The sequence below is a fragment of the Mauremys reevesii genome, linkage group 17 (genome assembly GCF_016161935.1).
Source record: "Mauremys reevesii isolate NIE-2019 linkage group 17, ASM1616193v1, whole genome shotgun sequence".
Taxonomy (NCBI): domain Eukaryota; kingdom Metazoa; phylum Chordata; order Testudines; family Geoemydidae; genus Mauremys; species Mauremys reevesii.
In genome coordinates, this window is record NC_052639.1 from 2,859,846 (window position 1) to 2,885,367 (window position 25,522).

Below are 25,522 nucleotides of genomic sequence, written 5' to 3' on the forward strand. Positions count from 1 at the left end.
GAACAAGGTTTCACTCAAGAAAGAAGTTCCTATTGCATTAGTGTTTCTGCATCTTTCCCTCCCCCCAACCTCTCTCTGCCCTTTGTGTGTGATCTGTCCCTGACCCAGCCTCTGGTTCTGCATAGATTCCAAGGCCAGAAGGGACCACTGAGATAAACAGGAGATCGGACTAGACTAACACAGGCCAGAGACCTAGAGCAGATTTTAGAGAAACATCCAGTCTGGATTTAAAAATGGTCAGTGATAGAGACTCCACCACAACCCTTGGTAAATTGTTCCACTAGTTAATTACTCACTGTTAAAAACGTGTGCTTTATTTCCAGCCTGAATTGGGCTAGCTTCAACTTCCAGCCATTGGATCGTGTTGCATCTTTCGCTGCTGGATTGAAAAAAATCAAGTCACCCCTTAACCGTCTCTGTTAAGCTAAGCAGATTGCGCTCCTTGAGTCTGTCATGTTTTCTAATCCTTGAATCATTTTCGTGGCTCTTCGCTGAACCCGCTCCAATCTCTCAACACCTTTCCTGAAGTGTTGCTACCAGAAGTGGACACAGTATTGCAGCAGTGGGCACACAAGTGCCAAATACAGAGGAAAAATAAACTCTATTCCTACTCAAGAGGCCCCCCGTTTAACCCAGACTCGCATTAGCTCTTTTGGCCACAGAATCCCTCTGGGAGCTCCTGTTCAGCTGATTGTCCACCATGACCCCCAGCTCTTGTTCAGAGTCACAGGACGCAGTCCCCCAGGCTGTATTCATGGCCTATATTCTTTGTTCCTAGCTATAGACACTTAGCCACATTAAAATGCACATTGTTCGCACCCCTGGTTCACGGGACAATCCAGCGTATCCTGTGCCATGGCCCCTCCGCATGCAGAGAGAGAAGGAGCTGAGCGCCTTGCAGCAAGCAGTGCCTGCCTCTGCCTCACCCCAGAACGGGGCCCCGGCTCACTCCTGCGCTTTGCATGGATTCCTTTCCCGACGCGAGCCCTACTGCTTGCAGCTGTAGATCACCTCCTCCTGCATGCACTGCTGGCATTCCACATAGCAGCACCACTGCACTTGGCAGTGGCAAGAGAAGGTGACCATCCGGCTCTGCGTATTGTAGCCACGCCCACAGCACAGGCTGTCACAGCTGGCCTCCCGGGAGCATGTCCTTCCGGCAGTGCCCAGCGAGTATTTGCTGGGCCGGCAGAAGCTGGGAGAGTCCTCCAGGTACACCAGATCCGTGGAGCGTGGAGTAGCTGGGCTTTTGGGGGAGTGGCTGCGTCTCTGCGTGCCCACGAGCTCAGAGTGCCCCACGGCATCATTCGTGGCGCTGAAGATCTTGACGGCGTCGTCAAAGCGCAGCTTGAGGATCTTGCCAGTCTCATGGAAAGGGGAGAGCTGCTTCCAGCAGGTCCTCACGGCACAGGAGCCCGAGACGCCGTGGCACTTGCACGTGGTTTTGAGACCATTCTTCACGGCCTGAGGAGGAAGAAACGCCAGTTAGTATTTGCAAGGACCATGGGCCTAGCTCTCGGTATAGATAACACTGCATGCTGCACCTCCGGAGAGCATCTCAAAGCGCTTCCATGCGGGATGCCAGGCCTGTGTTACAGATAGGGAAACGAAGGCACACCAAGAGGGGTCGTCATAAAAATGGTTCCAAGGGTGGGAAAGTGCCTTACAGTGAGAAACTGACAGAGCTCAATCAAAAAGAAGACGGAGAGGTGGCTCGATTCAGCAGCTAGGGATCTTCACAGGGAGAAAACACAGGGTATTAACGGACCCTTGAATCTAGCGGAGAAAAGCAGAACAAGAACCAGTGGCTGGAAGCTGAAACCAGACAAATCCAAACGAGAAGTTAGGCCCCAACTGAACGGGGAGCGTGATTAACACTGGAATGAGCTACCAAGGGGAGTGGTCGGGGAGGGCTCAGCACAGGGGTGACATTTAAGGGCCTGCGATAGCTGGATGATCTAATGGTCTCATCTGGCCTTAAATTATGAATCTATGACAAGCCTTGCCCAAGGTCACAAGGCAGCAGAGGCGGATTTACTATGAAACAAACAGTGCAGTGGCACAGGGCCCCCAATGACAGGAGCGGCCCCCAAACCGCAGGACAAATCTCAGCGGACAACCTGCCCCCGAGTGCCGGCCGGCAGCGCAGCAGGGCTCAGGCAGGCTGCCTGCATTCCCTGGCCAGTGGCCCCAGGCTGCTCCCAGAAGCGGCCGGCTGCTGGCACATCTCTGTGTGCCCCGGGGGGGGGGGAAAGGTGGCTCCGCGTGTTGCCCCCACCCCAAGTGCTGACTCTGCAGCTCCCATTGGCTGGGAACTGCGGCCAATGGGAGCTGTGTGGGCGGTACCTGTGGGCAGTGGCGCACAGAGACCCCCTGGTCCCCCCCACCTAGGAGCCGCTGCCAGAGGGGTGTGCCGGTCGCTTTGGGAGCCACACCACCCATGGTAAGTGTCACCCCCCGACCCTTCCCACCCCCCAACTCTCTGACCCAGCCCAGAGCCTGAACCTCGCACCTAAACTCCCTCCCAGAGCCTGGCTCCCACACCCCAACCCCCTGCCCAAGCCCAGAGCCCGCACCCAAACTCCCTCCCAGAGCCCAACCCCCGCATGCCCTCCCGCACCCCAACCCCCTGCCCCAATCAAGGTACCTCACTTTATTTTCATTTCCTTCCTATTACTTATACTATAGGAGGAGAATAAAGAAAAAAAGAATGAAAAACAGGGGGGAGAGAAGAGGGAATGTTATTTTTCTTGGTGGGGTCCTGAAAATGAAGCTGCGCATAGGGCCCCACTAACTCCCAATCTGCCACTGGGTTGAAGCCAGGAGTCCTGGCTCCCAGCCCCTTTCTCTAACCACCTGCCAGCCCTGCATCTCCAGCCAGACTCAAAACCCGAATGGCCAGGCGAACACGGACGGATTTACCGAGTGCAGAGCCATACGCAGACTTCACAGCGTCACTATGCTGCTGACAGCGGGCACTCAGGTTCACAGCAGTGGGCCTATAGAAATCGCTCCTCTCGATCAGCCCAGGCCCCTGCCACCCGAGCGAAAGGAGAATTTTTGGTTAGCTCTCAGTAGCACAAGGCCTGTGCCACAGGTAAGCAGTTCTGCCTAGTCAGTAACGGGGCAGTGGCCTCTCTCCCTCACCGCACCAGTTCCCCTGTAGAAGACATGACGGCAGAGGAGAAGTCAAAATGTTTGCGTCTGATCCCGGAGCCCCTCCTGGGCCTGGTGCCCTGCCCGCTCACCTTGATGCCCACGTTGGTGTTGTGGATATCCATCTTAGCCCGCAGGTCTTTGCCGATCTTCTTCTGGCCCAGGAAGTTTTTAAGGAACTTGGTGCTGTATTTGAGGTTGTCGCCACATACTCCCCACTGCCAGGCCTTACGGTTCTCCAGGTCCGGAGAGTCATCGCAGGTGCAGCGCTCCATGCGTCCAGCGCTGCACGCCCGGGCCAGGGAGTGGGTAAGCGCCGCAGAGGACACTGCATACAGGAAGGCAGTTTCCTTAAAACCTGCACAAGATAGAGAGGTTAAGAGAGGCTGGGAATGAGGAACAAGCATTCACCCACATAACTGGGCTCTCTGCTGTATCCACACAAAGAAATACTGGGCCCTAGTCTATGGGGAGAAGGGATGGTATGGTTTGGATGACCTACATCTCAGTCTCTTTTGGGTGACAGACCATCATGCTCCTGACTAGCACCCTCCCTTCCTGTTGCTCATTGAGCTAATGGATGAACAGCACAATCATAACTCTGACACTGGGTATCACAAATGTAAAGAACCAAGAAAGAGGTTCCTCAAGTGCCCGGACAGGGATTCTAGAACCTGGGGGATACGAGAAATCACAGACACCCATTTATAAAAAGAAAGTTAGACATCACCGGTATTCCTGAAACCTGACCGAAATGTTAGTCACTGGACACGCTGGGTTAGAAGATGCACAGAATCCAAGGCCAGAAGGGACCACTGATCATCTAGTCTGCCCCCCCTGTGTAACTCCGGCTGGCGAAGTTCCCAGAAGAATCCCCAGAGCAGATATTTAGGAAAATCATCCAATCTTGATTTATAAATGGTCAGTGATGGAAAATCCACTGTGACCCTTTGTAAATTACTCTGTTAAAATTCCCATCTGAACGGGGGGAGGGATAGCTCAGTGGTTTGAGCATTGGTCTGCTAAACCCAGGGTTGTGAGTTCAATCCTTGAGGGGGCCACTTAGGGATCTGGGGCAAGAATTGGTCCTGCTAGTGAAGGCAGGGGACTGGACTCAATGACCTTTCAAGGTCCCTTCCAGTTCTAGGAGATTGGTATAGCTCCAATTATTATTTGGTTAGCTTCAGCTTCCAGCTATTGGATCAGTTTAGACCTTTCTCTGCTAGACTGAACAGCCCATTATTAAATAATTGTTCCCTATGCAGGTACTGATTGTACTTTAGTCACCCTTTAACCTTCTTTGTTAAGATCAATAGATTGAGCTCTTTGAAACTATCACTAGAAGGCAGGTTTTCTAATCCTTTAATCATTCTCTGAACCCTCTCCAATGTATCAAATTCCTTCTTTAATTGTGGACACCAGAACTGCACACAATATACTGGCGACAGTCACAATAGAGCAAGGTACAGAGAGAACCTCTACTGCCTACTCAAGATTCCCGTTTCCTCAACCAGTACAGAACCAGATTGCTGGTATGAAAAATTAAAAAGGTCAAAGAGGAGTTTTTACACTGAAGGGCTTGGAGAAAGCCGCAGGTGCTGAGGAACACACAGTTCAGACAGACATATCCATGAGTGGAGGATTTATTAGAGGGGATACCTTATATTCAAGGTAAAGAGGATAGCACAGAAGTTGATAAAGCACAGGTAGGAACTGAAGAGAAACATTCAACCAAAAAGGAGTCAAATTCAATTACATCACATGAAGGCAGACAACTAAATATTGACACATTTTATAAGTGTCTCTATACAAATGCTAGAAGTCTAAATACTAAGATGGGTGGACTTGAGTGCCTGGTATTAAATAAGGATATTGATATAATAGGCCTCATAGAAACTTGGTGAAATGATGATTGGGTTACGGTAATACCAGGGTGCAAAATATATAGGAATGATTTAGTAGGTTGTGCTGGTGGGGGAGTGGCATGGTATATGAAAGAACGCACAGAGTGAAATACAATATAAATCTTAAATGAATCAAACTGTACCATAGAATCTCTAAGGCCAGAAATTCCATGCTTGAATAATATGAGTACAGCAATAGAAATATACTGCCGACCACCTGATCAGGTGATTCTGAAGTGTTCAGGTAGATTACAAAAGCAAAAACCAAATAATAATGGGGGATTTCAACTATCCCGATATGGACTGGATGTGTGTCACCTCTGGACGGGATGCAGAGATAAAATTTCTAGATACCATTAACAACTGCTTCTTGGAGCAGCTAGTCCCAGAGCCCACAAGGGGAGAGTTAATTCTTGATTTAGTTCTAAGCGGCACACAGGATCTGGTCCAAGAGGTGAATATAGCTGAACTGCTCAGTAATAGTGACCTTAATGCAATTAAATTTAATATCCTTGTAGGGGGTAAAACACCAAAGAAATCCACCACAGTAGCAATGACCTTCAAAAAGGGGAACTACACAGAAATGAGATTAGTTAAACAGAAATTAAGAGAAACAGTCACAAGAGTGAAATGCCTGCAAACTGCATGAAACTTTAAAAAACCTCCATAATAGAAGTGACTATATCACTATATCTTACTATTAATATGCTAAATGTATCTCCTCAAGTGTAAAAAACAAACAAACAAACAGGACCTCCCCACCCCAAAATTAACTGCCACCATGGCTAAACAGAGTAAACAAGGCAGTTAGAGGCAAAAAGGAATCCTTTAAAAATTAGAAGCCAAATCCCAGTGAGAAAAATAGACAGGAGCATAAACTTGGATAATTAGGCAAACCAAAACCGTATTTGAAAAGCCAATAGCAAAAGACACAAAAACAAAACAGCAAAAGTATATCAAAAGCAGGAAGTCTGCCAGTCAGTGGGGCCACTGGACAATCAAGGTGCTAAAAGAGCTCTGAAGGCAGACAAGGCCGTTAGAGAAATTCAATGAATTGTTTGCATCAGTTTGCATTTCAGAAGATGTGAGGGAGATTCCCAAACCTGAGCCATTCCTTTTAGGTGACAAATCTGAGGCACTGTCCTAGACTGAGGTGTTAGAGGAGGTTTTAGAACAAATTGATAAATTAAATGATAATAAAATCACCAGGACCAGATGGTGACACCCAAGAGTTCTGAAGGAACTCAAGTATGAAATTGCAGAACTATTAACTGTGGTATGATGTAACCAGTTTCTGTACCAGATAGGTGGAGGATAGCTAATGCAACATTATTTTTAATAAAATGGCTCCAGGCTGGTAAGCCTAACTTCAGTACTAGGCAAACTGGTTGAAACTACAGTAAAGGACAGAATTATCAGACACACAAATGAACACGATTTATTTTGTAAAGAAAAAATCATGCCTCAGCAATCTATTAGAATTATAGTAGGGGGTCAACAAGCACGTGGACAGTAGTGATTCAACTGATATAAGTGCCTTTGGATTTTCAGAAAGCCTTTGCCAAGATCCCACACCAAAGGTTCTTAAGCAAGGTAAGCAGTCATGGGGTAAGAGGGAAAGTCTTATCATGGATCAGTAACTGGTTAAAAGATAGGAAATAAAGGGTAGGAATAAATGGTCAGTTTTCACAGTGGAGAGAGCTAAATAGCAGGGTCCCCCAAGGATCTGTACTGGGACTTCTGCTTTTCAACATATTCATAAATGATCTGGAAAACAGGGTGACCAGTGAGGTGGCAAACCCTGCAGACAATATAAAATTACTCAAGATAAATTCCAAGCAAACTGCAAAGCATTACAAAGGAAACTCTCAAAACTGGGTGACTGGGCAACAAAATGGCAGGTGAAATTCAATGTTGATAAGTGCAAAACAATGCACATTGGAAAACATAATCCAAGTTATGCATACAAAATAATGTCTAAATTAGCTGTTACCACTCAAGAATGGTCTTGGGGTCATCACTGATCCTTCCCTGAAAAGATCTATTCCATGTGAAGCAGTGGTAAAAAAAGCTAATAGAATGTTAGGAACCATTAGCAAAGGGATAGATAGTAAGACAGAAAACAAAGCCACAATATATTCACTGTCTCAGGAAGTGCACTCTTTATTTGTGAGCAACGTGTTTTAATACAGCCAAAATGCAAGGTCAGGCATCTTGGACCCAAGAACGTAGGTAACCCTCATGAGATCCTGAAAAGAGGCGGCTCTGAAGAGGATGAGGGGGTCACTGTGGATAGCCCACCTAATACGAGCTGTGACTTAGGGAGAACGTAAACTTTGGATGTTTAACATAGGCATGGGAATACTGAATAGGAGAAAGGAGTTACCACCATGGCATACGGCATTAGTGAGACTGTTACTGGAACGGTCTGTCCAGTTCTGGTGTCCATGCTGCAAAAACAACGTTAACGAACTGGAATGGGATCAGAAAATAGCTACATGAATGATTCAAGGTCTGATAAACCTGCCTTCTAGTGAGACTAAAACAGCTTGGTGTATTCAGCATAGCCAAGAGAAGGTAAAGAAGTAATTTGATTGCAGTCATGTACCTACCTGGGGAAAGATTTCGGATAGCAGAAGGCTCTTTAATCTAGCAGGTAGGGTTGCCAGATGTCCAGTTTTTGACCGGAACGCCCAGTCGAAAAGGGACCTTGGCAGCTCCAGTCAGCACCATCGACCAGGCTGTTAAAAGTCTGGTCGGCGGCGCAGGGGGGGCCCAGGGCTTAGGCAGCCTCCCTGCCTGCCCTAGCTCCGCACAGCTCCTGGAAGCGGCTGCCAGGTCCTAGAGGTCCCTAGGCCTGGTGCCGGCTCTGCAGCTCCCATTAGCCAGGAACCGTGACCAATGGGAGCTGCAGGGGCTGCACCTGTGGGCATGGGGGCCGCCCATGCACACGGCTGATTCCTGGGAGCTGCAGTAAGCACCGCCAGGACCCCGTACCCCAAACTCCTGCCCCAGCCCAGAGTTCCCTCCCACACCCAAACTCCCTCCCCAAGCATGAACCCACCCACTCCCAGCCCAGAGTCCCCTCCTGCACTCCACACCCCTTATCCCCAGCCCTACCCCAGAGCCTGCACCCCTAGCCACTGACCCCACCCCAACCCCCTGCTCCAGCTCAGAGCCCTTTCCCGCACCCTGAACCCCTCATTTCTGGCCCCACCCAGAACCCACATCCCCAGCCCAAAGCCCATACCCTCCCTGAACCCCAACCCCCTGCCCTAGCCCAGAGCCCCCTCCCATACCCCAAATCCCTCATCCCCCACCCTAGAGCCACACCCCCGGCCAGAGCCCTCACCCCACTCCCACACGCCAACCCCTGCCCCAGCCCAGTGAAAGTGAGGGTGGGGGAGAGCAAGCGACAGAGGGAGAGGGGATGGAGCAAGCAGGGTGGGGCCTTGGAGAAGGGGTGGGGGTGTTCGGTTCTGTGCCACTGGAAAGTTGGCAACCCTCCTAGCAGACAAAGGCAGAACAAGGTCCAATGGATGGAAACTGAAACCAGACAAGTTCTAACTATAAATACCGCTCGTATTATTTGTAAATGAGGCTAATTAATTATTGTAGCAACTTGCCTTGGGATGTGGTGGATTTCCCTTGGCTTGGGGTCTTACACCAAGACCGCACATCTTTCTAAAGGCTGCTTTAGCTTGACCAGCAGTGACGGGTTTGAGGCAGGAATCCCAGGCTTAAGTTTTCTGGCCTGTGCTGGGTGGGAGGTCAGCCTAGATGATCCCAGTGCTTCCTTCTGGCGCTAACACTCTCTGAATCGTGCACAGTACCTCAAGGGTGCTCAAGGGGACGGCGTTGCCAGAAGTGCTACCTTGTAGATTAAATTTACCCACAGTCCTGACTATTCAGGATCACTAATGCTTGCATGGCGCCTGCAGTGAGAGTCTGAGTGCTCACCCTGGTGTCCAATTCCCATTTCCCTTAATTATAGGGCCTCCTAAAGGCCCCTGGTAGTTTCACTTGGAGATAGGACTGGAAGGGTGGGAGAATCCTAAATTATTCCATAGCATGACTGTGCAGCTGTTACATTTCTGCTATGCTTTGCCCCAGAGTTGGGCGCATTTCAGCCATGGTCAAGTTGATGTGTGTTTGTAGAATGCTTCTGAGATTAAAACTTTTTCAAGGAATAAAATTATCTATAATCAAGGATGTGCGTGTGCCCAGCAATCCAGCTCGGCGTGATTAAACATCCCATAGGCCACATTATGCACATTCACAAACCAGGCAGCAAGCTCTGGGCTAGAGCAAGCAGCCAAGATGTCACTGCTTGCACCCGCTTACGCCAAGGCCAGGCTTGGTCCTGTAGGTTCACAGACTGAGCTGACGATCTGTCTTAGAGCAGCGGCTCAGCCCTCAGAGCCCAAGGACAGAGGGGGGCCAATGTGATTTTAAGCCACTGTTGTGGTTTTCCAATTCTAGGCCTCCGTGATCCCGGGGGAAACTAGGCAACCCAAGCCAAGTGACCTGCGGGCAGCAGCACTAGACAGAATTACTGTCAAGGTATCTGCTAAGGCCTTGCCCCACCCCAGGCGGGCACACTCCCCTTTCAGAGAGGGCCTCACATGATAGCATGCGCTGGTGTTACTCGGCTCTTGCATTCTGCGGGGTGGGAGGGCAGAAATCCATTATGCTGCCAGAGCAGGAAGGAGAATCCCTCTTCAGTTCTAAGGCCAGCAGCGGCCATTATGATCACCTAGTCGGACCTTCTGCAGAACACAGGCCGGAGACCTGCCCCACTAATTCCCACAGCCCGCTCAGTTTCTGGTTGGGCTGGAGCAGATCTTTCTGAAAGAGGCATCCAGGCTTGATTTAAAGACTCCAAGTGACCGAAACCACCACATCTCCAGGTACGCAAATCCAGTGGTTAATTCCTCTCCCTGTAACAACTGGCACCTTAGTGCTAGTCTGAATTTTCCCAGCTTTAGCTTTCAGACACTGGATTTTGTTCTGCCCTTTTCTGCTAGATTAAAGAGTCCTTGGCGGTCAGGAATCTTCTCGTGTAGGTACCTGTGGTGTGTGATCAAGTCACCATTTGTGTAGGCAACGAACACACACACACACACACACCCCTTCTTAAGGTAAAGATTCAGGGCCGGATCTCAGAATTTAAGGGACCTTTCACCCCTCGGTGACTGATTCAAAGCCAGCCAGGTGAGTAGCCACTCTTGAAGGCTCCTCTCAGGTGGCCTGTTCAGTTGCCTGCAGGAAAGGAGTCTCATCTCAGTCCTGCTCCCAGGGGCCAGAAATCCACATTACAATAGCTGTTCTGAGCAGAGAGGCCAAGGATGGAATGGTTCTAGAGAGCGGGCTGAAACCCGGTGGCGAGGGCAGAGCGCCTGCCTGGTCCCTGCCTGTTCTGTGGGCAAAGAGCATGAGTCCTGCCCTTTCACCGGCTCGACATTCCCAGGAAAGACTCACGTTCTCCAAACTCAAGCCTGGTTCCCTGCTCTGGTGAGGCCCAGCTACTGTACCGCAGGCCAGCGGCTGCTGCGTACCTCTCTTCAACAGGCTGGTCCGTCCATCCAGGCTGCAGTTCCAGCGCTCGTTGCGGAACTGGTACTGGCACTCCATGATGCTGAGCCGGATGGCATCCCGCAGGGTCTCCACCAGCCCCGGCTCCCGCTGGCAGAGCCTCTTCTGCTTACGGGACAGCTTGAGCAAGTCACACTGCTTCAGGTGCGCCTTCCCTTGGGCAGGGTTCGCAGAGGGGCCCAGTGAGGGAAGATGGGTCAGACCTTCCTTCCCGGTCAGGCTGAGAGGGGAGAGAGCAGGGAGAGAGGTGAGTCCAGAGAGATACCATGGCCAAAGGGCTGATAGGAGGAAGCTTCAGAAAGCTGCTAGTTAGAACGTGGCCCAGTTACCAGCTCGAGGACTGGCCAGTAGAGCTGGTGAAGAACAGATTTTTTTGGTTTGCTGGCAGTTCCAAAAACTGGAAATAATAATTTAAAATAATTGATTGGATGGAACCGAATGCAGCCCTGGCAAATCAAAAGGGTTGACAAAGATTTCGTTTTGGGTTGAACAAAACGTTTTGTTCAACCAAAAATTAAACAGTTGCATTTAATTTCTGGGCACGTATTCACATAAAAGCAAAGGGCTCGAGTCACAAAAAGAGCCAGAGGAGGAAGTGACAGTCTTGAGCCCAATGGTTCGAGCACTCACCTGGACCATGGAAGACCCAGGTTCAATTCCCCCCCATGTCTGACATGGGGGAGGAATTTGGACTTAGGTCTCGCACGTTGCACGAAAGTGCCCTATCTACGGGGCTAAGAAGTACATTGGTGTGTGCATCTCAGACACTGCTGTTGAAGCAGTTCCACTGCAGATAAATAATGCAAGTGTCATTGGCACAGGGATATGAACCTGGGTCTCCCCACTCCCAGGCGTGTGCCCTAACCGAAGAGGCAGCTCCCCCCTCGCTCTCTGGCCCAGTAGCCAGTCAAGTATTTTATACAGCGTCAGCAGAAGAGACAGAGAACCTGCCCCAGAACAGCCGACAGCCCAGGGGCTTGGGCACTTTCCTGCAATGTGGGAAACAAGTTTGGATGCCATCTCCGCATCAGGCAGGAGGCAAATTGAATCTGGGTCTTTTCCATCCCGGGTGAGTGCCCCAGCACTAGGGTAAGAGCTATAAGTTAGGTGGCAGCACCCACTTCCTTCTCCAGTTTGGGAATGGGGCCCACTTCCCTGACATTTTCCACCAACACTTTTTGGCAAACATGTCACATTTACAAAATTGTTCTGAGTCCACTGAAAGTTCATTTTTCAGGTAATAAACGATTCACCCAGCTCCACAGGCCACCACAGCTCAAGCCACTGGCCCATCAGATCTGGTCTGCCATCTCCTGAACTGACTAAGGCCAGGTCAGAGCCTGATGGGCCAATGGCCTGATGCTACAGAGTAAACAGAAGATACACACCCCCATAACACACCCACCATCACCCACTGCAGAGCACCAACAGGGAAGCTTCCTCGCAGGCCGCTAATGGAGCAGGTTACGCATCAAGCCTGCAGCTCAAGTTAGGGTTGCCAATTTTGGTTGGAAGTATTCCTGGAGATTTCATCACACGATATTAATCTTTAAAGATTAATCTTTAATTCCTGGATACTCCAGGACAATCCTAGAGGGTTGGCAACCCTAGCTCAAGTACCCGTGTTTGTCACTGCCAGCATTTTCACAATCACACGCTGTTTGTCTACATGCTGATAGACCAGTTACTGCACGAGGATACGGCAGGTTGCTACATATCACAATTCATGTGACTGAATTTACTCATAGGTACATTGATCACATTGACCGAGGCCATTCGTAAACCCCTCCAGTGCTGCTCTAGGATACGGCCAGCACGAAAGAAGAGACACTATGGCTAAGGGCAGTCCGGACCCTGCTAATGATCACAGGGGCGAGTTCCAGGCTCACAGTCTGCCAGTAAGGGCAGCGAGTGCTTTATAAATACCTAGAGTCCCAACAAGCACCCCCAGCATCCACCTTAACCCTTGGAGATTCCAAAATCCACAGCCCATCAGCCCGAGCTTCCCTCTCCGCCCCCAGAGCACACACCCTGCCACATCTCACCAACCCCAGACCAAGCCTTGGCAAGGTCACTCAACATCAGCCAAGCGAGCAGCTGCTGGGCTCACCCTTGGCGGCTGCACAGCAGGATCTGTGATCCATGAGGCGTGTCCACAGAAACTAGCAAGCAGCCGGGGCTCAGGCGGGGGGAATGATAGCATCTGTTCATGGATGAGGAGTTTCAGGAGTAAGCATGGAACACTCCTTCTCAACATGGCCCAGAGCTCTCCCCTGCAGCCAGAGGGAGACACCAGTTAATCATTAAACTGGGCTGGGAAACTGGTAAGTTTCCAGTCTATCAAACCCAAAGCTCTTTTCTCAGCAGCAGCCTGGGGAGAGCACTCTCATCTTTACACGCTCACCCACGGTACTCCTTCCTGCAGCGGGGTCCCTCAGCAAGCCATGCCTTGCTGAGCAGACTATCTGGCCATGTGCACCCGTTTTCTGGCAGAGACGACCCTGCATATACCCCACGATTACTGGCACAAACAGTGGAAATTCCAGAACAATGAGCACTACGGGTATCCACCCCACACCCCCACCATCAAATTCTGGCTCAAGCACAAGCACAGAGAGCTGTGTTAACCTGTGGAACTCATTGCCACAATATGTCAAGTCAAAGATCTCATTAAGGTTTTTTGTAAAAAATGATTAGATCTATAGGAATATCTTCCTGAATGATCCCAGTTAGGATGGACATAGTAGAGGGATAGAAACCTTCATGATTTAGGGCACAAGCCAGGGGTTCAGATCAAGCTTCCCCCATGGACATGTTACTGCATCGCTATCCATTAATTCAGCTTTTACATCTTCCTCCGAAGCATCTGAGAGGCTACAAGGACCATGGGTCTCACTGACTATGGTGCTTACCCAGCTCCTGTTCTCATAGGATCTGTGTACCTCAGAGTCTCCGGGTACATCAGCTACACTGTACACAACAGCGACAGAAAGGGGCTTTCCGTCATTGCAGTAAATCCACCCCTGACCTAGCAGCGTCTACGATGTGGGCTAGGTCAACCTAACCACGTCGCACAGGGCATGACATTTCCCACAGCCCTGAGCAATGGAGCCAGACTGACCTAAGTTGTACATGTAGCCCAGGCGTTAATGGATTTGTCCGCCCAACCCCGTGAGGCAGGGCAGTGCCGTTCTCGCCATTTTCATATGGAAAATGGAGGCAGAGAGGCTAAGCAACTTGCTCAAGGGCATAAAACCACAGGGTTAGAAGGGACCACAAGGGTCTTCTAGTCTAACCCCTGCCAAGATGCAGGACTTGTTGCATCACGGGTGGCATGTTTGTAGAAATTTTGGTGGTGCCCAGAACCTGCCCCCACCCAAACTCCGCCCCCCACCTGCCCAAGGCTCTGGGAGGGAGTTTGGGTGAGGGAGGAGGTCTGGGGTGCAGGCCCTAGGCTGGGGCAGGGTGTAGGTTCTGGGAGGGAGTTTGGGGATGGGAGTGGGATGGGGTGCAGGGGTGAGGGCTGTGGGGGTGTGGCTGCAAATGAGGGGTTTGGAGTGTGGGAGGGGCTCAGGGGGAGAGTAGGGGTGTAGGGGGTGAGGGCTCTGTCTGGGTCTGACAATGAGGGGTTTGGAGTGTGGGAGGGGCTCAGGGGAGAGTAGGGGTGTAGGGGGTGAGGGCTCTGGCTGGGACTGAGGATAAGGTGTTTGGGGTGCTGGAGGGGCTCAGGGCTCGGGCAGAGGTTTGAGGGTGTGGTGGGGGTGAAAGCTCTGACTGGGGGTGTGGGCTCTGGGGTGGGGCAGGGCTGGGGATGAGTTTGGGATGCAGGCAGGCTGCTCCGGGACAGGGGCCAGAGAGGAGGACTCCCCCGCCCAGCCCTTTCCGTGCTGGCAGCAGCAAGCTCTAGGAAAGGACCCCCCCTTTCCTGCCCCCTCAGCAACACACTGTCACTGTAGCCTCACTGGGGGTGAGGGATGGGGCTGCCTCCTTGCATGGGGCAGGAGCAGTGACTGTGGGCAGGGGGGGGCTGTGCTGCTGCAGGGTCCTGCCAGAAAAGGGAAGGGTTTGAGAGGGAAGGGCAGGCTCAGTCAGTCTGCCCTGGCAGTGGAGATGGGGGCCCTAGGACCCTGCAGCAGCAGTTGCTGCAGGGAGGCAACATGGAGCTGCACAGGGAAGAGACAGTCAGCGACTCTCTGCTCCGGGCCCAGGAAAGGGGGGCGAGGGCAGCAAGTCAGGGCCACGGGACAGGTGGGGGGGGCACCTGTCCCCACATATTGCTGGAGCTGGGCCCTTAGGCGCTGACTATTGCTGGTGCCCGAGCACCACGTGGGTATGGAACTCGCCGCCTAGGTGTTATGTCTAAACCATCCAAAGCAGATGGCTCCAGCCTCCTTCCGAAAAGCTCCAATGAAGGAACTTCCATGACCTCCCTAGGCAGCCTGGTCCATTGTCCTGTAGTTCTTACAGGGAGGAAGTTTTTCCTGAGATTCAATCTAAATCTGCTGTGCTGGAGTTTGAACCCCTTGCCTCTTGTCCTGCCTCTGTGGCAACAGAGAACAACTTTTCTTCATCTTTTTTTTATGGCAGCCTAATATCTGAAGACAGCTATCATGTCCCCCCCCAACCCCCTTGTTTCCAAACTAAAACATACCCCAGTTCCTTCAGCCTTTGCTCATATGGCTGCATTCCATTCCTCTGATCCTTGTCACTCACCTCTGGATCCTTTCCAGTTTCTCTACATCCTTTTTATATCTTTATAACCAAAATTGGACACAGTGCTCAGCTGAGGCCTAACCAGCACAAAGCAGAGCAGTACTATCCCCTCCCAGGACGTGCAATTTTAGGCTGCATCACCAAAGGCAGAGCATGCATTTACTTTTTTGGCAACAGCATCGCATTGTTGACTTATGTTGAGGTTGTGATCCACCAAAACTGCCAGATACTTCTCAGCAGAGCTGCTGCCAAGCCAGTTATCCCCCAGTCTGTCTTTGGGTGTTGGGTTTCTCTTCCTTAAGTGTAGGACCTTACATTTATCTTTGTTGAATTTCATTTTGTCATCTATAGCTCAGTTCTCCAATTTATCAAGATACTTTTGAATTTTCGTTGTATCCTCCAACGTGTTGGCAACTCCCCCTAGCTTTGTATCATCTGTGAATTTGATCAGTATGTTCTCTATTTCCACATCCAGGTAATTAATAAAAAGATGTTCATTAACACCAGACCCAGAACCGAACCCTATGGAACCCCACTTGAGACCACCCTCCAATCTGACATCATTCCATTAATAGTTAGGCTGTGTTTGGTTAACCAGTTATATATCCCATTAATGATAGTTCTACCAAGCTCGAATTTCTCCAGCTTTCTTATGAGAATCATGTGGGACTGCGTCAAAAGCCTTGCTAAAGTCCAGGTATATTATGTCTACCGCATTCCCCCATCCACCAAACCCGTTACCTTGTAAAGAAAGAAATGAAGCTGCTTTAGCATGATTTGTTCTCAGTCAATACACGAGGATTCTCTCAACCAGCTATTTGTAAACTGAATGTTTTAGACATTGCTCTAGGAGCTTCCCAGGTATCAAGGTCAGGCTGACTGGTCTATAGTTCCCAAGCTCCTCCTTTTAAAAAGTCACACAGGAAGCCTGTGGCAGAGTAGGAAACTGACCCTAGATCTCCCCAGATCCTGGCTAGGCCCCAGCTGTTTCTATGCACTGGAACAGCCCCATGAAAGGAGTTTATTACAATCCCACAACATGGTCCTATGGACTTCACAGCCAAGGTTATCAGGTTAGCATCTCTTCATTTTTTGTGTGTGTAACTGCCCAGCTGACCATGCCAACTGCAGACATGCTCCTACCTGGAGTACACAGGAGGTATTGGATCTCCCTGTCTGCAGGGAGACGAGGCTGTGCAGACCAAGCTGTAGAAACGTGGACATCTACGAGCAGATTGCTCAGGGGATGCTGGAGAACGGCTCCCCCAGGGAGCAGCAGCAGCGCCACGTGAAAGTCAGTGAGCTGTGGTAGGTGGACCAGAAAGCCAGGGAGGCCAACAACCGAGTGGGTGCAGAGCCACAATCCTGCTGGTTTTACAAAAGAGCTGCAAGCCATCTTTGGAGAGACCCCACCATCACCCCCCAAGAGCCCTGTGAATACTTCAGAGGAACTAGAGTCACAGGCCCCTGCTGTGAACAGCGAGGAGGAGGAAGGAGGTGGAGTAGGGGGGGACAAATAAGCAGGGATCCAGTAGCACAGCAAGCCAGCACATGTTTTTGACTCCATGTTTTTGGCCAGTCGAGCCTAGCAAGCCTCTGCAGCATGGTATGGGGAGGAGGTGACCAGCTCTCTGTGGGGAAAGAAGTAGTTCGGGACTATTTAGAAAAGCTGGACGAGCACAAGCCCACGGGGCCGGATGTGCTGCATCCGAGGGTGCTAAAGGAGTTGGCCGATGAGATTGCAGAGCCATTGGCCATTATCTTTGAAAAATCATGGCGAGCGGGGGAGGTCCCGGATGACTGGAAAAAAGCTAATGTAGTGCCCATCTTTAAAAAAGGGAAGAAGGAAGATCCAGGGAACTACAGGCCAGTCAGTCTCACCTCAGTCCCTGGAAAAATCATGGAACAGGTCCTCAAGGAATCAATTCTGAACCACTTAAAGGAGGGGAAAGTGATCAGGAACAGTCAGCATGGATTCACCAAAGGCAAGTCATGCCTGACTAACCTAATTGCCTTCTATGAGGAGATAACCGGCTCTGTGGATGAGGGGAAAGCAGTGGATGTGCTATTTCTGGATTTTAGCAAAGCTTTTGATACAGTCTCCCACAGTATTCTTGCCAGCAAGTTAAAGAAGTCTGGGCTGGATGAATGGACGGTAAGGTGGATAGAAAACTGGCTAGATGGTCAGGCTCAATGGGTAGTGATCAATGGTTCCATGTCTAGTTGGCAGCCGGTATCAAGTGGAGTGCCCCAAGGATCGGTGCTGGGGCCGGTTTTGTTCAATATCTTCATTAACGATCTGGAGGATGGTGTGGACTGCACCCTTAGCAAGTTTGCAGATGACACTAAACTGGGAGGAGTGGTTGATACGCTGGAGGGTAGGGATAGGATACAGAGGGACCTAGACAAATTAGAGGATTGGGCCAAAAGAAATATGATGAGGTTCAACAAGGACAAGTGCAGAGTCCTGCACTTAGGATGGAAGAATCCCATGCACTGCTACAGACTAGGGACCAAATGGCTGGGCAGCAGTTCTGCAGAAAAGGACCTAGGGGTTACGGTGGATGAAAAGCTGAATATGAGTCAACAGTGTGCCCTTGTTGCCAAGAAGGCTAATGGCATTTTGGGTTGTATAAGTAGGGGCATTTCCAGCAGATTGAGGGATGTGATCATTCCCCTCTATTCAGCACTGGTGAGGCCTCATTTGGAGTAGTGTGTCCAGTTTTGGGCCCTACACTACAAGAAGGATGTGGATAAATTGGAGAGAGTCCAGCAGAGGGCAACAAAAATGATTAGGGGGCTGGAGCACATGACTTACGCAGAGAGGCTGAGGGAACTGGGATTGTTTAGTCTGCAGAAGAGAAGAATGAGGGGGGATTTGATAGCTGCTTTCAACTACCTGAAAGGGGGTTCCAAAGAGGATGGATCTAGACTCTTCTCAGTGGTAGAAGATGACAGAACAAGGAGTAATGGTCTCAAGTTGCAGAGGGGGAGGTTTAGGTTGGACATCAGGAAAAACTTTTTCACTAGTAGGGTGGTGAAGAACTGGAATGGGTTACCTAGGGAGGTGGTGGAATCTCCTTCCTTAGAGGTTTTTAAGGTCAGGCTTGACAAAGCCCTGGCTGGGATGATTTAGTTGGGTTTGGTCCTGCTTTGAGCAGGGGGTTGGACTAGATGACCTCCTGAGGTCCCTTCCAACCCTGAGATTCTATGATTCTATGATGCAGGGGAAGGTGCTTCTGGTGAGTATGAAGTTTGCTTTGATGTTACAGGGTTAGAACTCCCAAAGTAGCAGGACATCTATTGATTTACTCTTTTAGACTTGTGCTAGAAGAGGTAGTGAAACAAGCAAGAGGTGGAGTTGCTATCGGCTTTTCATTCCACGCTAGAGTTAGTGCAGCAGGATGTCCTGTGAATCCACAATAGAGATCCTGATGAAACTTTCATGGAGGTGCTCTGCAATCCTCTGCTGAAGGTTTCTGAGAAGGGCTGTGCCTCAGTGGATCACAGCTGAAGATGCCAAATTCAGGACAAACTGCTGAGAAATAGGACAAGCTCACCCCAAATGGGGGGTTATTCTCTCATTAGATTATACCAAGCCACTAACAAAAGTAAACTTCTGTCTCACCACACTGGGTAACAGGCAGCCAAAGATGCAGCAGCCTCCTTAGGTTTTCCAGCCTGTCTCACCACCCAGAGGGGGGAGGGGAAATAGTTCAGTGGTTTGTGCATTGGCCTGCTAAACCCAGGATTGAGAGTTCAGTCCGTGAGGGGGGCCATTTAGGGTACTGGGGTAAAAATCTGTCTGGGGATTGGTCCTGCTTTGAGCAGGGGATTGGACTAGATGACCTTCTGAGGTCCCTTCCAACCCTGATCTTCTATGATTCTATGACCCTAGACTCTCTGATGAGTTGTTACTGAAAACCAATATAATCAAACATAGGGTTCTTCTAATCCCAAGAGAACAGCCACTTAGTCAGGTCAATATAGAATTCAGATCTTACCCAATAATCACACTGTTTCCAATCATGTAGTTTTTTCTTAAGATTTAATAAAGAAAAAAAGAGTTAATAGATCATATACATACAAATAATTGCAAAATCCTTATTTCAGGTTTGTAGCAGTGATGGTATAGATTGCTGGACAGTAAAGTCTCTCTGGTTGCTTCCAAAAGATTGGAAGTGCCTCAGTCCATAGTTCAAAATGCTCTTTTTGGTTGTAAATCCACAGACCAGATCTCAGGGCAGGAAAGAGGCAAAATGGTGATCTCAGGTGGAAAGAGCAGAGAGGAGAAAGACCCAGGAGTCCAAGCAGGAAAAAGGGACAGGGAGATGCACCAGGACATAATGGGGCTTCTCAGACAACAGATGCTGTAGACTCTGGTAGACCTGCAGGTTCAATCATCATCATGTGCTTGCCTCTCTCTGCAGCACACAGAGATGTCAATATAGGGACACACACACACACACACACCCCGCATCAGAGCTCACTGGACTACCCCTACCACTCTGCCCTGAGGGACAACATTAAAAACAATCACAGCTTCACATACACCAACAGCATCTTTCACAGGTCAGTGTGTGTGTACCTGAAATAGAAATGTTCTTTCCCCTTCATAAATTCTGTTCCCTTAATAAATTAAGTTTTAAATGTTTTTTTTAATTGCCTGGTTCATGTTACTGAATAAAATTCTATTTTTGGGTCAAGATTCATCATTGTTAGTTCACACCATATGCTGCCTCATGCTGAGCAGGTCCGACATGCACAAATTTCCTGTTACTTCGTTTTTGTCAGAGAACCCATAACACTCTGTGCAGACAGTATTAATAGGTACATCGGCAATGTTCTATTTCTACATACACAGCAATCACTACAAGGATCAGACCAGGCTGCAAAGGAGCAAGGCCATGTAACGCACACTACCACCACCACCACCACACCCCTCTGGCTCACTATTAAAATGTTCTTTCAAAGCTTCGTTGAACCATCACATTCCATGCTAAGCTCTTCTGATAGGCCTTGTATTTGGCTATTCAAATTCAGCCGAGATCCACTCCACCTCCACCCTTCCAGCAAGTTTTCCCCCTTTGCTCCACAGATATTATGCAAGACACAGCCAGCAGCTATAACCATTGGGATTTTCCCCCCTACTGAGGTCCAATCTCATAAGTAAAAAATACCAGCGACCCTTCAAACCACCAAAGGCACATTCAGCTGTCAGTCTGCACCTGCTGAGCCCAAAGGCGAAAAACGCCTTCGTGCTGTCGAGGTGGCCAGTTTATGATTTCATGAGCCAGGGGAGCAAGGGAGAGGCTGGGTCTCCCCGGATCACTATTGGCATTTCAGCATTCTCACTGGTAATCCGCTGGTCAGGAAAGAAAACCCCTGCTTTCTGAACAGCCCTGTGTTCTTCCAAATTCATGCTCATGCACCTTTCCTGACCAGCCCGCATGGATCACCAGGTGTGCTTTACCAACATCAACCACTGCTTGTATTACCATAGAAAAATAGCCCTTTCTATTGATGTACTCTGAAGGGTGTTAAAATAGGGATGTGCGTGCCAGGTATCGTCCCACTGCAGTTTAGGAAGCCCATTGCTGCAAAACCATCCACTATGTCCCGTGCATTGCCCAGAGTCAGTCCTGCATAGCAGGAGGTCAAGCAAGTGTGCATGGCCATTAATCACAACAGCCCCCGTGGTGGACTTCTCAACTCCAAATTGACTCCTGACTGACCACTAGCTATCTGGCATTGCAAGTTTTCATAGTGCAATTGCCACTTGCTTCTCAACTGTTAGCATGGCTCTCATTTTGGTGTTCCTGCACCACAGGAGTGAGAGGAGTTTCAGCCCACAGATCCGGGAACGTGGCCTTGCGCATCCAAAGTTCTGCAGACATTGCTCATCATCCTGAACCTGCATTACGATGTGATTCCACCGGTCAGTGTTTATTTCTCTGCTCCAGAAAGGGCGCTTCACCACCTCCAGCTGCTCTGTCAATGCCACCAGCAAGCTTGAATTATTTCTTTCTAGTTCCCACAGCAAACTGGCTTCAAGGAATCTTCGTGTTCCCTGCAGTTCCTCTTGTGGTTCTGCAAATTACCTCTGGACGATGCAGAATTTTGCAGAAGTTAATGTTGTGCGTGCAGAATTTCCTTTCCGCTACAGAAATGGTCTGCAATGCTGCTAGCTACCACCAGGGGCTGCTGGACCCAGCAGAGACTATAAAAGACACTGCTGGGGGGCGGGGGGGGGTGCGGGGGAGGAGGAGGGTTCCTGACAGCTGCAGTTCCCGGCATGCCCAGAGGGAAGGAGAGGGCAACATGTAGGAAACACCACACAAGCCTGGGATCAAGCATCAGGCTGTTTCTGGGGCAGGGGGAGGGGGCAGGTGTATTGGCTGGGGGAGGCCCCATGGCTGGGCCCTGCGAGGGAGAGGGCAGGGCAGAGAAGGAGGAACTGGGTTGTCATAGGGGCTCTAACTCTCCACTCCTGGGGGAATTTGTGTTTGCCTGTATTGCTACAAATAGACATACTTGCTGACAGGTATTTTGAAAAAAAAAATCAACATAATTGAAACTGGCGTGATTATGTAGTGTTATTTTGACAAATAACATTTGCAGAATTTTAAAACATTGTGCGCAGAATTGTTTTTTGGCACAGAATTCCCCCAGGAGTAGCAAATACAACAGAATCACGGACCCTGTACTTGTAACACTTGTGACGAGAGTGCAGAGCTGTGTAGGCTCCATGCTTCTATCAGGGATGGAGGACAGTGAGGTGGGACATGTGGGTTTGCAGGGGATTTTGAAAAGAAGGCCCAAAATATTATCTGATGGAGATGAAATTATCGGATAGAGAACACCGCAATGCACTCTGCATCGATACAAGCATTCCTGGTGACAGGGACGGCTTTAGCCCGATGCCCCAGAATCGGGCCCCATGCCTTAGGCGCCTTTTTAATTATTTTTTTTAAACTCACCCTGGGGGTGGTCAGCTCCTCCGGGGTCTTCAGTGGCCCTGCTTCCCCAGCCAGAGCGCCGGCTGGAGTGCAGCAAGCCCCGCAGCCCCACGACCCCGGCCGGAGCTCCAGCTGGAGTGCGGCAGCCTCACGGCCCCGCGACCCCGGCCAGAGCGCGGCAAGCCCCGCGGAGCTCCTTTTGAAGGTGTTTCGCAGGTTTCCCTGGAGGACAAATATTGAAAGATCATATAGGGAGTGACTGCTTTTTGAGAAGTGTTTGCTCACTGGTAAAATGAAGTTCTTACATTATTTTTCTGTGTAATTTCATTTGAGAGCATAGTGATTGTCTGGCTTCACCCACATAGTTATGGGGGCATTTAGTGCACTAGATGAGGTACACCATACGTGATAGGCAAATGTAGAACCCAGGAATCTTGAAGTGTGTATTGTGGGGGGTGTTGGTCATTGTAGCAGTGGAGATGTGTCTGCAGGTTTTGCATATGTTGTTCTGGCAGGGCCTGGTGCCACTGAGTTGGTGGTTCCTGGTATGAGGGGAGCTTGGCGAGGTTGGGTCAGGTTGTTTGAAGAGCAGACGAGGGGGCTTGGGAAGGATTTCTTTCAAGATGTGGTTCCCATCAAATATGGGTTGTGAATTGTTTGATGATACCTTATATGGGATCCAATGCAGTGTGGCAAGTGATAACAGGAGGTGTGTGGTCACTGGGTTTCTTTTTCCTGTATTGAAGCAGGTTCTCCAGGGATAGCTGGGTAGCCTTTTCCATGATGTGATCTACTTCTCTGGTGGAGTGTCTTTGTTTGGTGAAGGTGGTTTTAAGTGCGTTAAGATGTGTGTCCTGGACTTTATCTTTGGAGCAAGTACCATGATATCTGAGTGCTTGACTGTAGACAAACTTTTTTTGGGTGTGTGTCTAAGGTACTTGCTGGATCTGTGGAGGTAAGTGTGGTGATCAGTGGGTTTCAGGTACATAATTGTCTGTAAGGTTCTATTCTTGAAGCTGATCATGGTGTCCAGGAAGTTGATGCTGGTAAGAGTGTTCAACAACCACCACCCATCCATGAAACTCTAGAAGTTGTGGAAATCTATGAGGGGGTCTAGATCTTCTGTCCAGACCAACACAGCTACACCACCACTGCAAACAAGCATTTTGATTATTCAGGCTGAACTGGCAAGGGGATTTAGGCACCATTCACAGAAGAGGATGGGGTGCCCCCTTTATAGCCTTTAGAGCAATGGTTTAAGCACTTACCTGAGAAGAAGGGACCTCGGCTCGAATCCCCACTCCAGAGCTCTACCCTCAGACTTTAGCATCAAATCACTCGTTTTCTCTGTGACCCAACAACCACTGAAGTATTTTATGCAGGCAGTGAGAGTGGGGGCTGGATACGCTTACGATTCTTTAAACTTAAAGCCAAAACCACCCCATCATAAAAACAAAAGAACGAGCTTCAGGAGTAAACAGATAATGCAGACAGAAGTCCAGCAACATAATGGGGGCTACCCAGGTTATTGCACCCAATGCAGCATGTATGATTACGTGCCCTATGGGCAGGTGGCGTATGTGTGCATTCGGTGCAAGGAGCTCCTGGCCCCCTCAGATACTGTGTATGGGCTTTGGAGGCCAGAGTGGCTGAGCTGGAGGAGCTAAGGGAGACAGAAAGATACACATAGATGAGACTTTCCGGGACACAGTAGAATGGTCCCGCCCCTGGTCTGACAGCCTCTGTGCTGTTGAGGAGGATGAAAGCCTCAGGGAAGGAGAGCATCCAACTGGAGCAGAGGAAAATGATCCCATAGTTGGGACCCTCCTCCCAGATGATGTCATGGTATCCTCGTGCACTGAGGATACCTCTCCGGGGAGGGAACTCCAGATATTAGGAAGAGACTGGTATTAGTAATGGGCGATTCGATCATTAGAAACAGATAGCTGGGTTTGCGATGACTGGGAGAACCGCAAGGTGACTTGCCGGCCTGGTGTGAAGGTTGCAGATGTCTTGAGACATCTAGATAGACTTGTGTACTGCTGGGGGAGGAGACAGTGGTCATGGTACATAGGGAAGGGTAGGAGAGAGATCCTGGAGGCCAAATTTAGGCTGCTAGGTAAGAGATTGAAGTCCAGGACCTCCATGGTAGCATTCTCCAAAAATCTTTCCAGTTCCAGTTAGACAGGCAGAACTGCAGGGTCTCAATTTGTGGATGAGATGATGGGGTAGGGAGGAGGGGGTTTAGATTTATTTATAATTGGGGAAAATTTGGGGAAAGTGGGAGCCTATAGAGGAAGGATGGGCTCCACCTAAACCAAAATGGAACCAGATTGCTGGCACTTAAAATTTAAAAAAGTCAGAGCAATTTTTTAAACTAAGGCCTGGGGGAAAGCCAACAGGTGCAGAGGAGCACGTGGTTCGGACAGCGACATCCCTTGAGGAAGATCTATAAATGGAAATTCCCTATGTCCTAATAAGGAGGAGAGGGTGGAAGATGATAAAATACAGGTAGGATCTGATGAGAAACAGTCAAAAGAAAAAAAAGTCTCATTCAATTACATCATGTAATGGCAGACAGCTAAAAAGTGACAAGTTTGTCAAGTGCTTATATACACCAATTCTAGAAGTCTAAATAATAAGATGGGTGAACATTTAAAATGAGGAGATTGATATAACAGGCATCACAGAAACTTGGTGGAATGAAGATAATCAATGGGACACAGTAATATCGGGGTACAAAATATATCAGAAGGACAGAACAGGTCATGCTGGTGGGGGAGTGACACTATATGTGAAAAAAAAAGTAGAATCATTTAAGATTTTTTTTTACTTCATTTAAATCAAACTGTACTATCGAATCTCAATGGACAGTAATTCCATGCTCTAATAATAAGATTATAGCAGTAGGGATATATTATCGACCACCTGACCAGGATGGTGATAATGACTTAAATGCTTAGGGAAATATATATATTATATACATACATACACACACACACACACACACACCCTCAGTAATAATGAGATTTCAGCTATCCCGGTGTTGACCAGGTACATGTCACCTCAGGATGGGAGGCAGAGATAAAGTTTTCTGACACCTTAAATGACTGCTTCTTGTGGGTTCCAGGACTATCTGCTCCAAGAGGAGACAAATCTTGATTTGGTCCTAAGTAGAGGACAGGATCTGGTCTA

General features: G+C 49.4%; 1 protein-coding gene across 1 annotated transcript in view; it reads right to left on the bottom strand.

The window, feature by feature from the left end:
* Positions 1-292: 292 nt before the first annotated feature.
* Positions 293-25,522, bottom strand: part of WNT9B (Wnt family member 9B) — a 44,765-nt gene continuing 19,535 nt past the window's right edge. The window contains exons 2-4 of the mRNA XM_039504250.1: positions 10,619-10,875; positions 3,249-3,514; positions 293-1,464 (exon numbers count right to left, since the gene is read on the bottom strand). Of these exons, the coding sequence (XP_039360184.1) occupies positions 988-1,464; positions 3,249-3,514; positions 10,619-10,875 (1,000 nt within the window). The 3' untranslated portion in view covers positions 293-987. The remainder of the gene's footprint in view (positions 1,465-3,248; positions 3,515-10,618; positions 10,876-25,522) is intronic.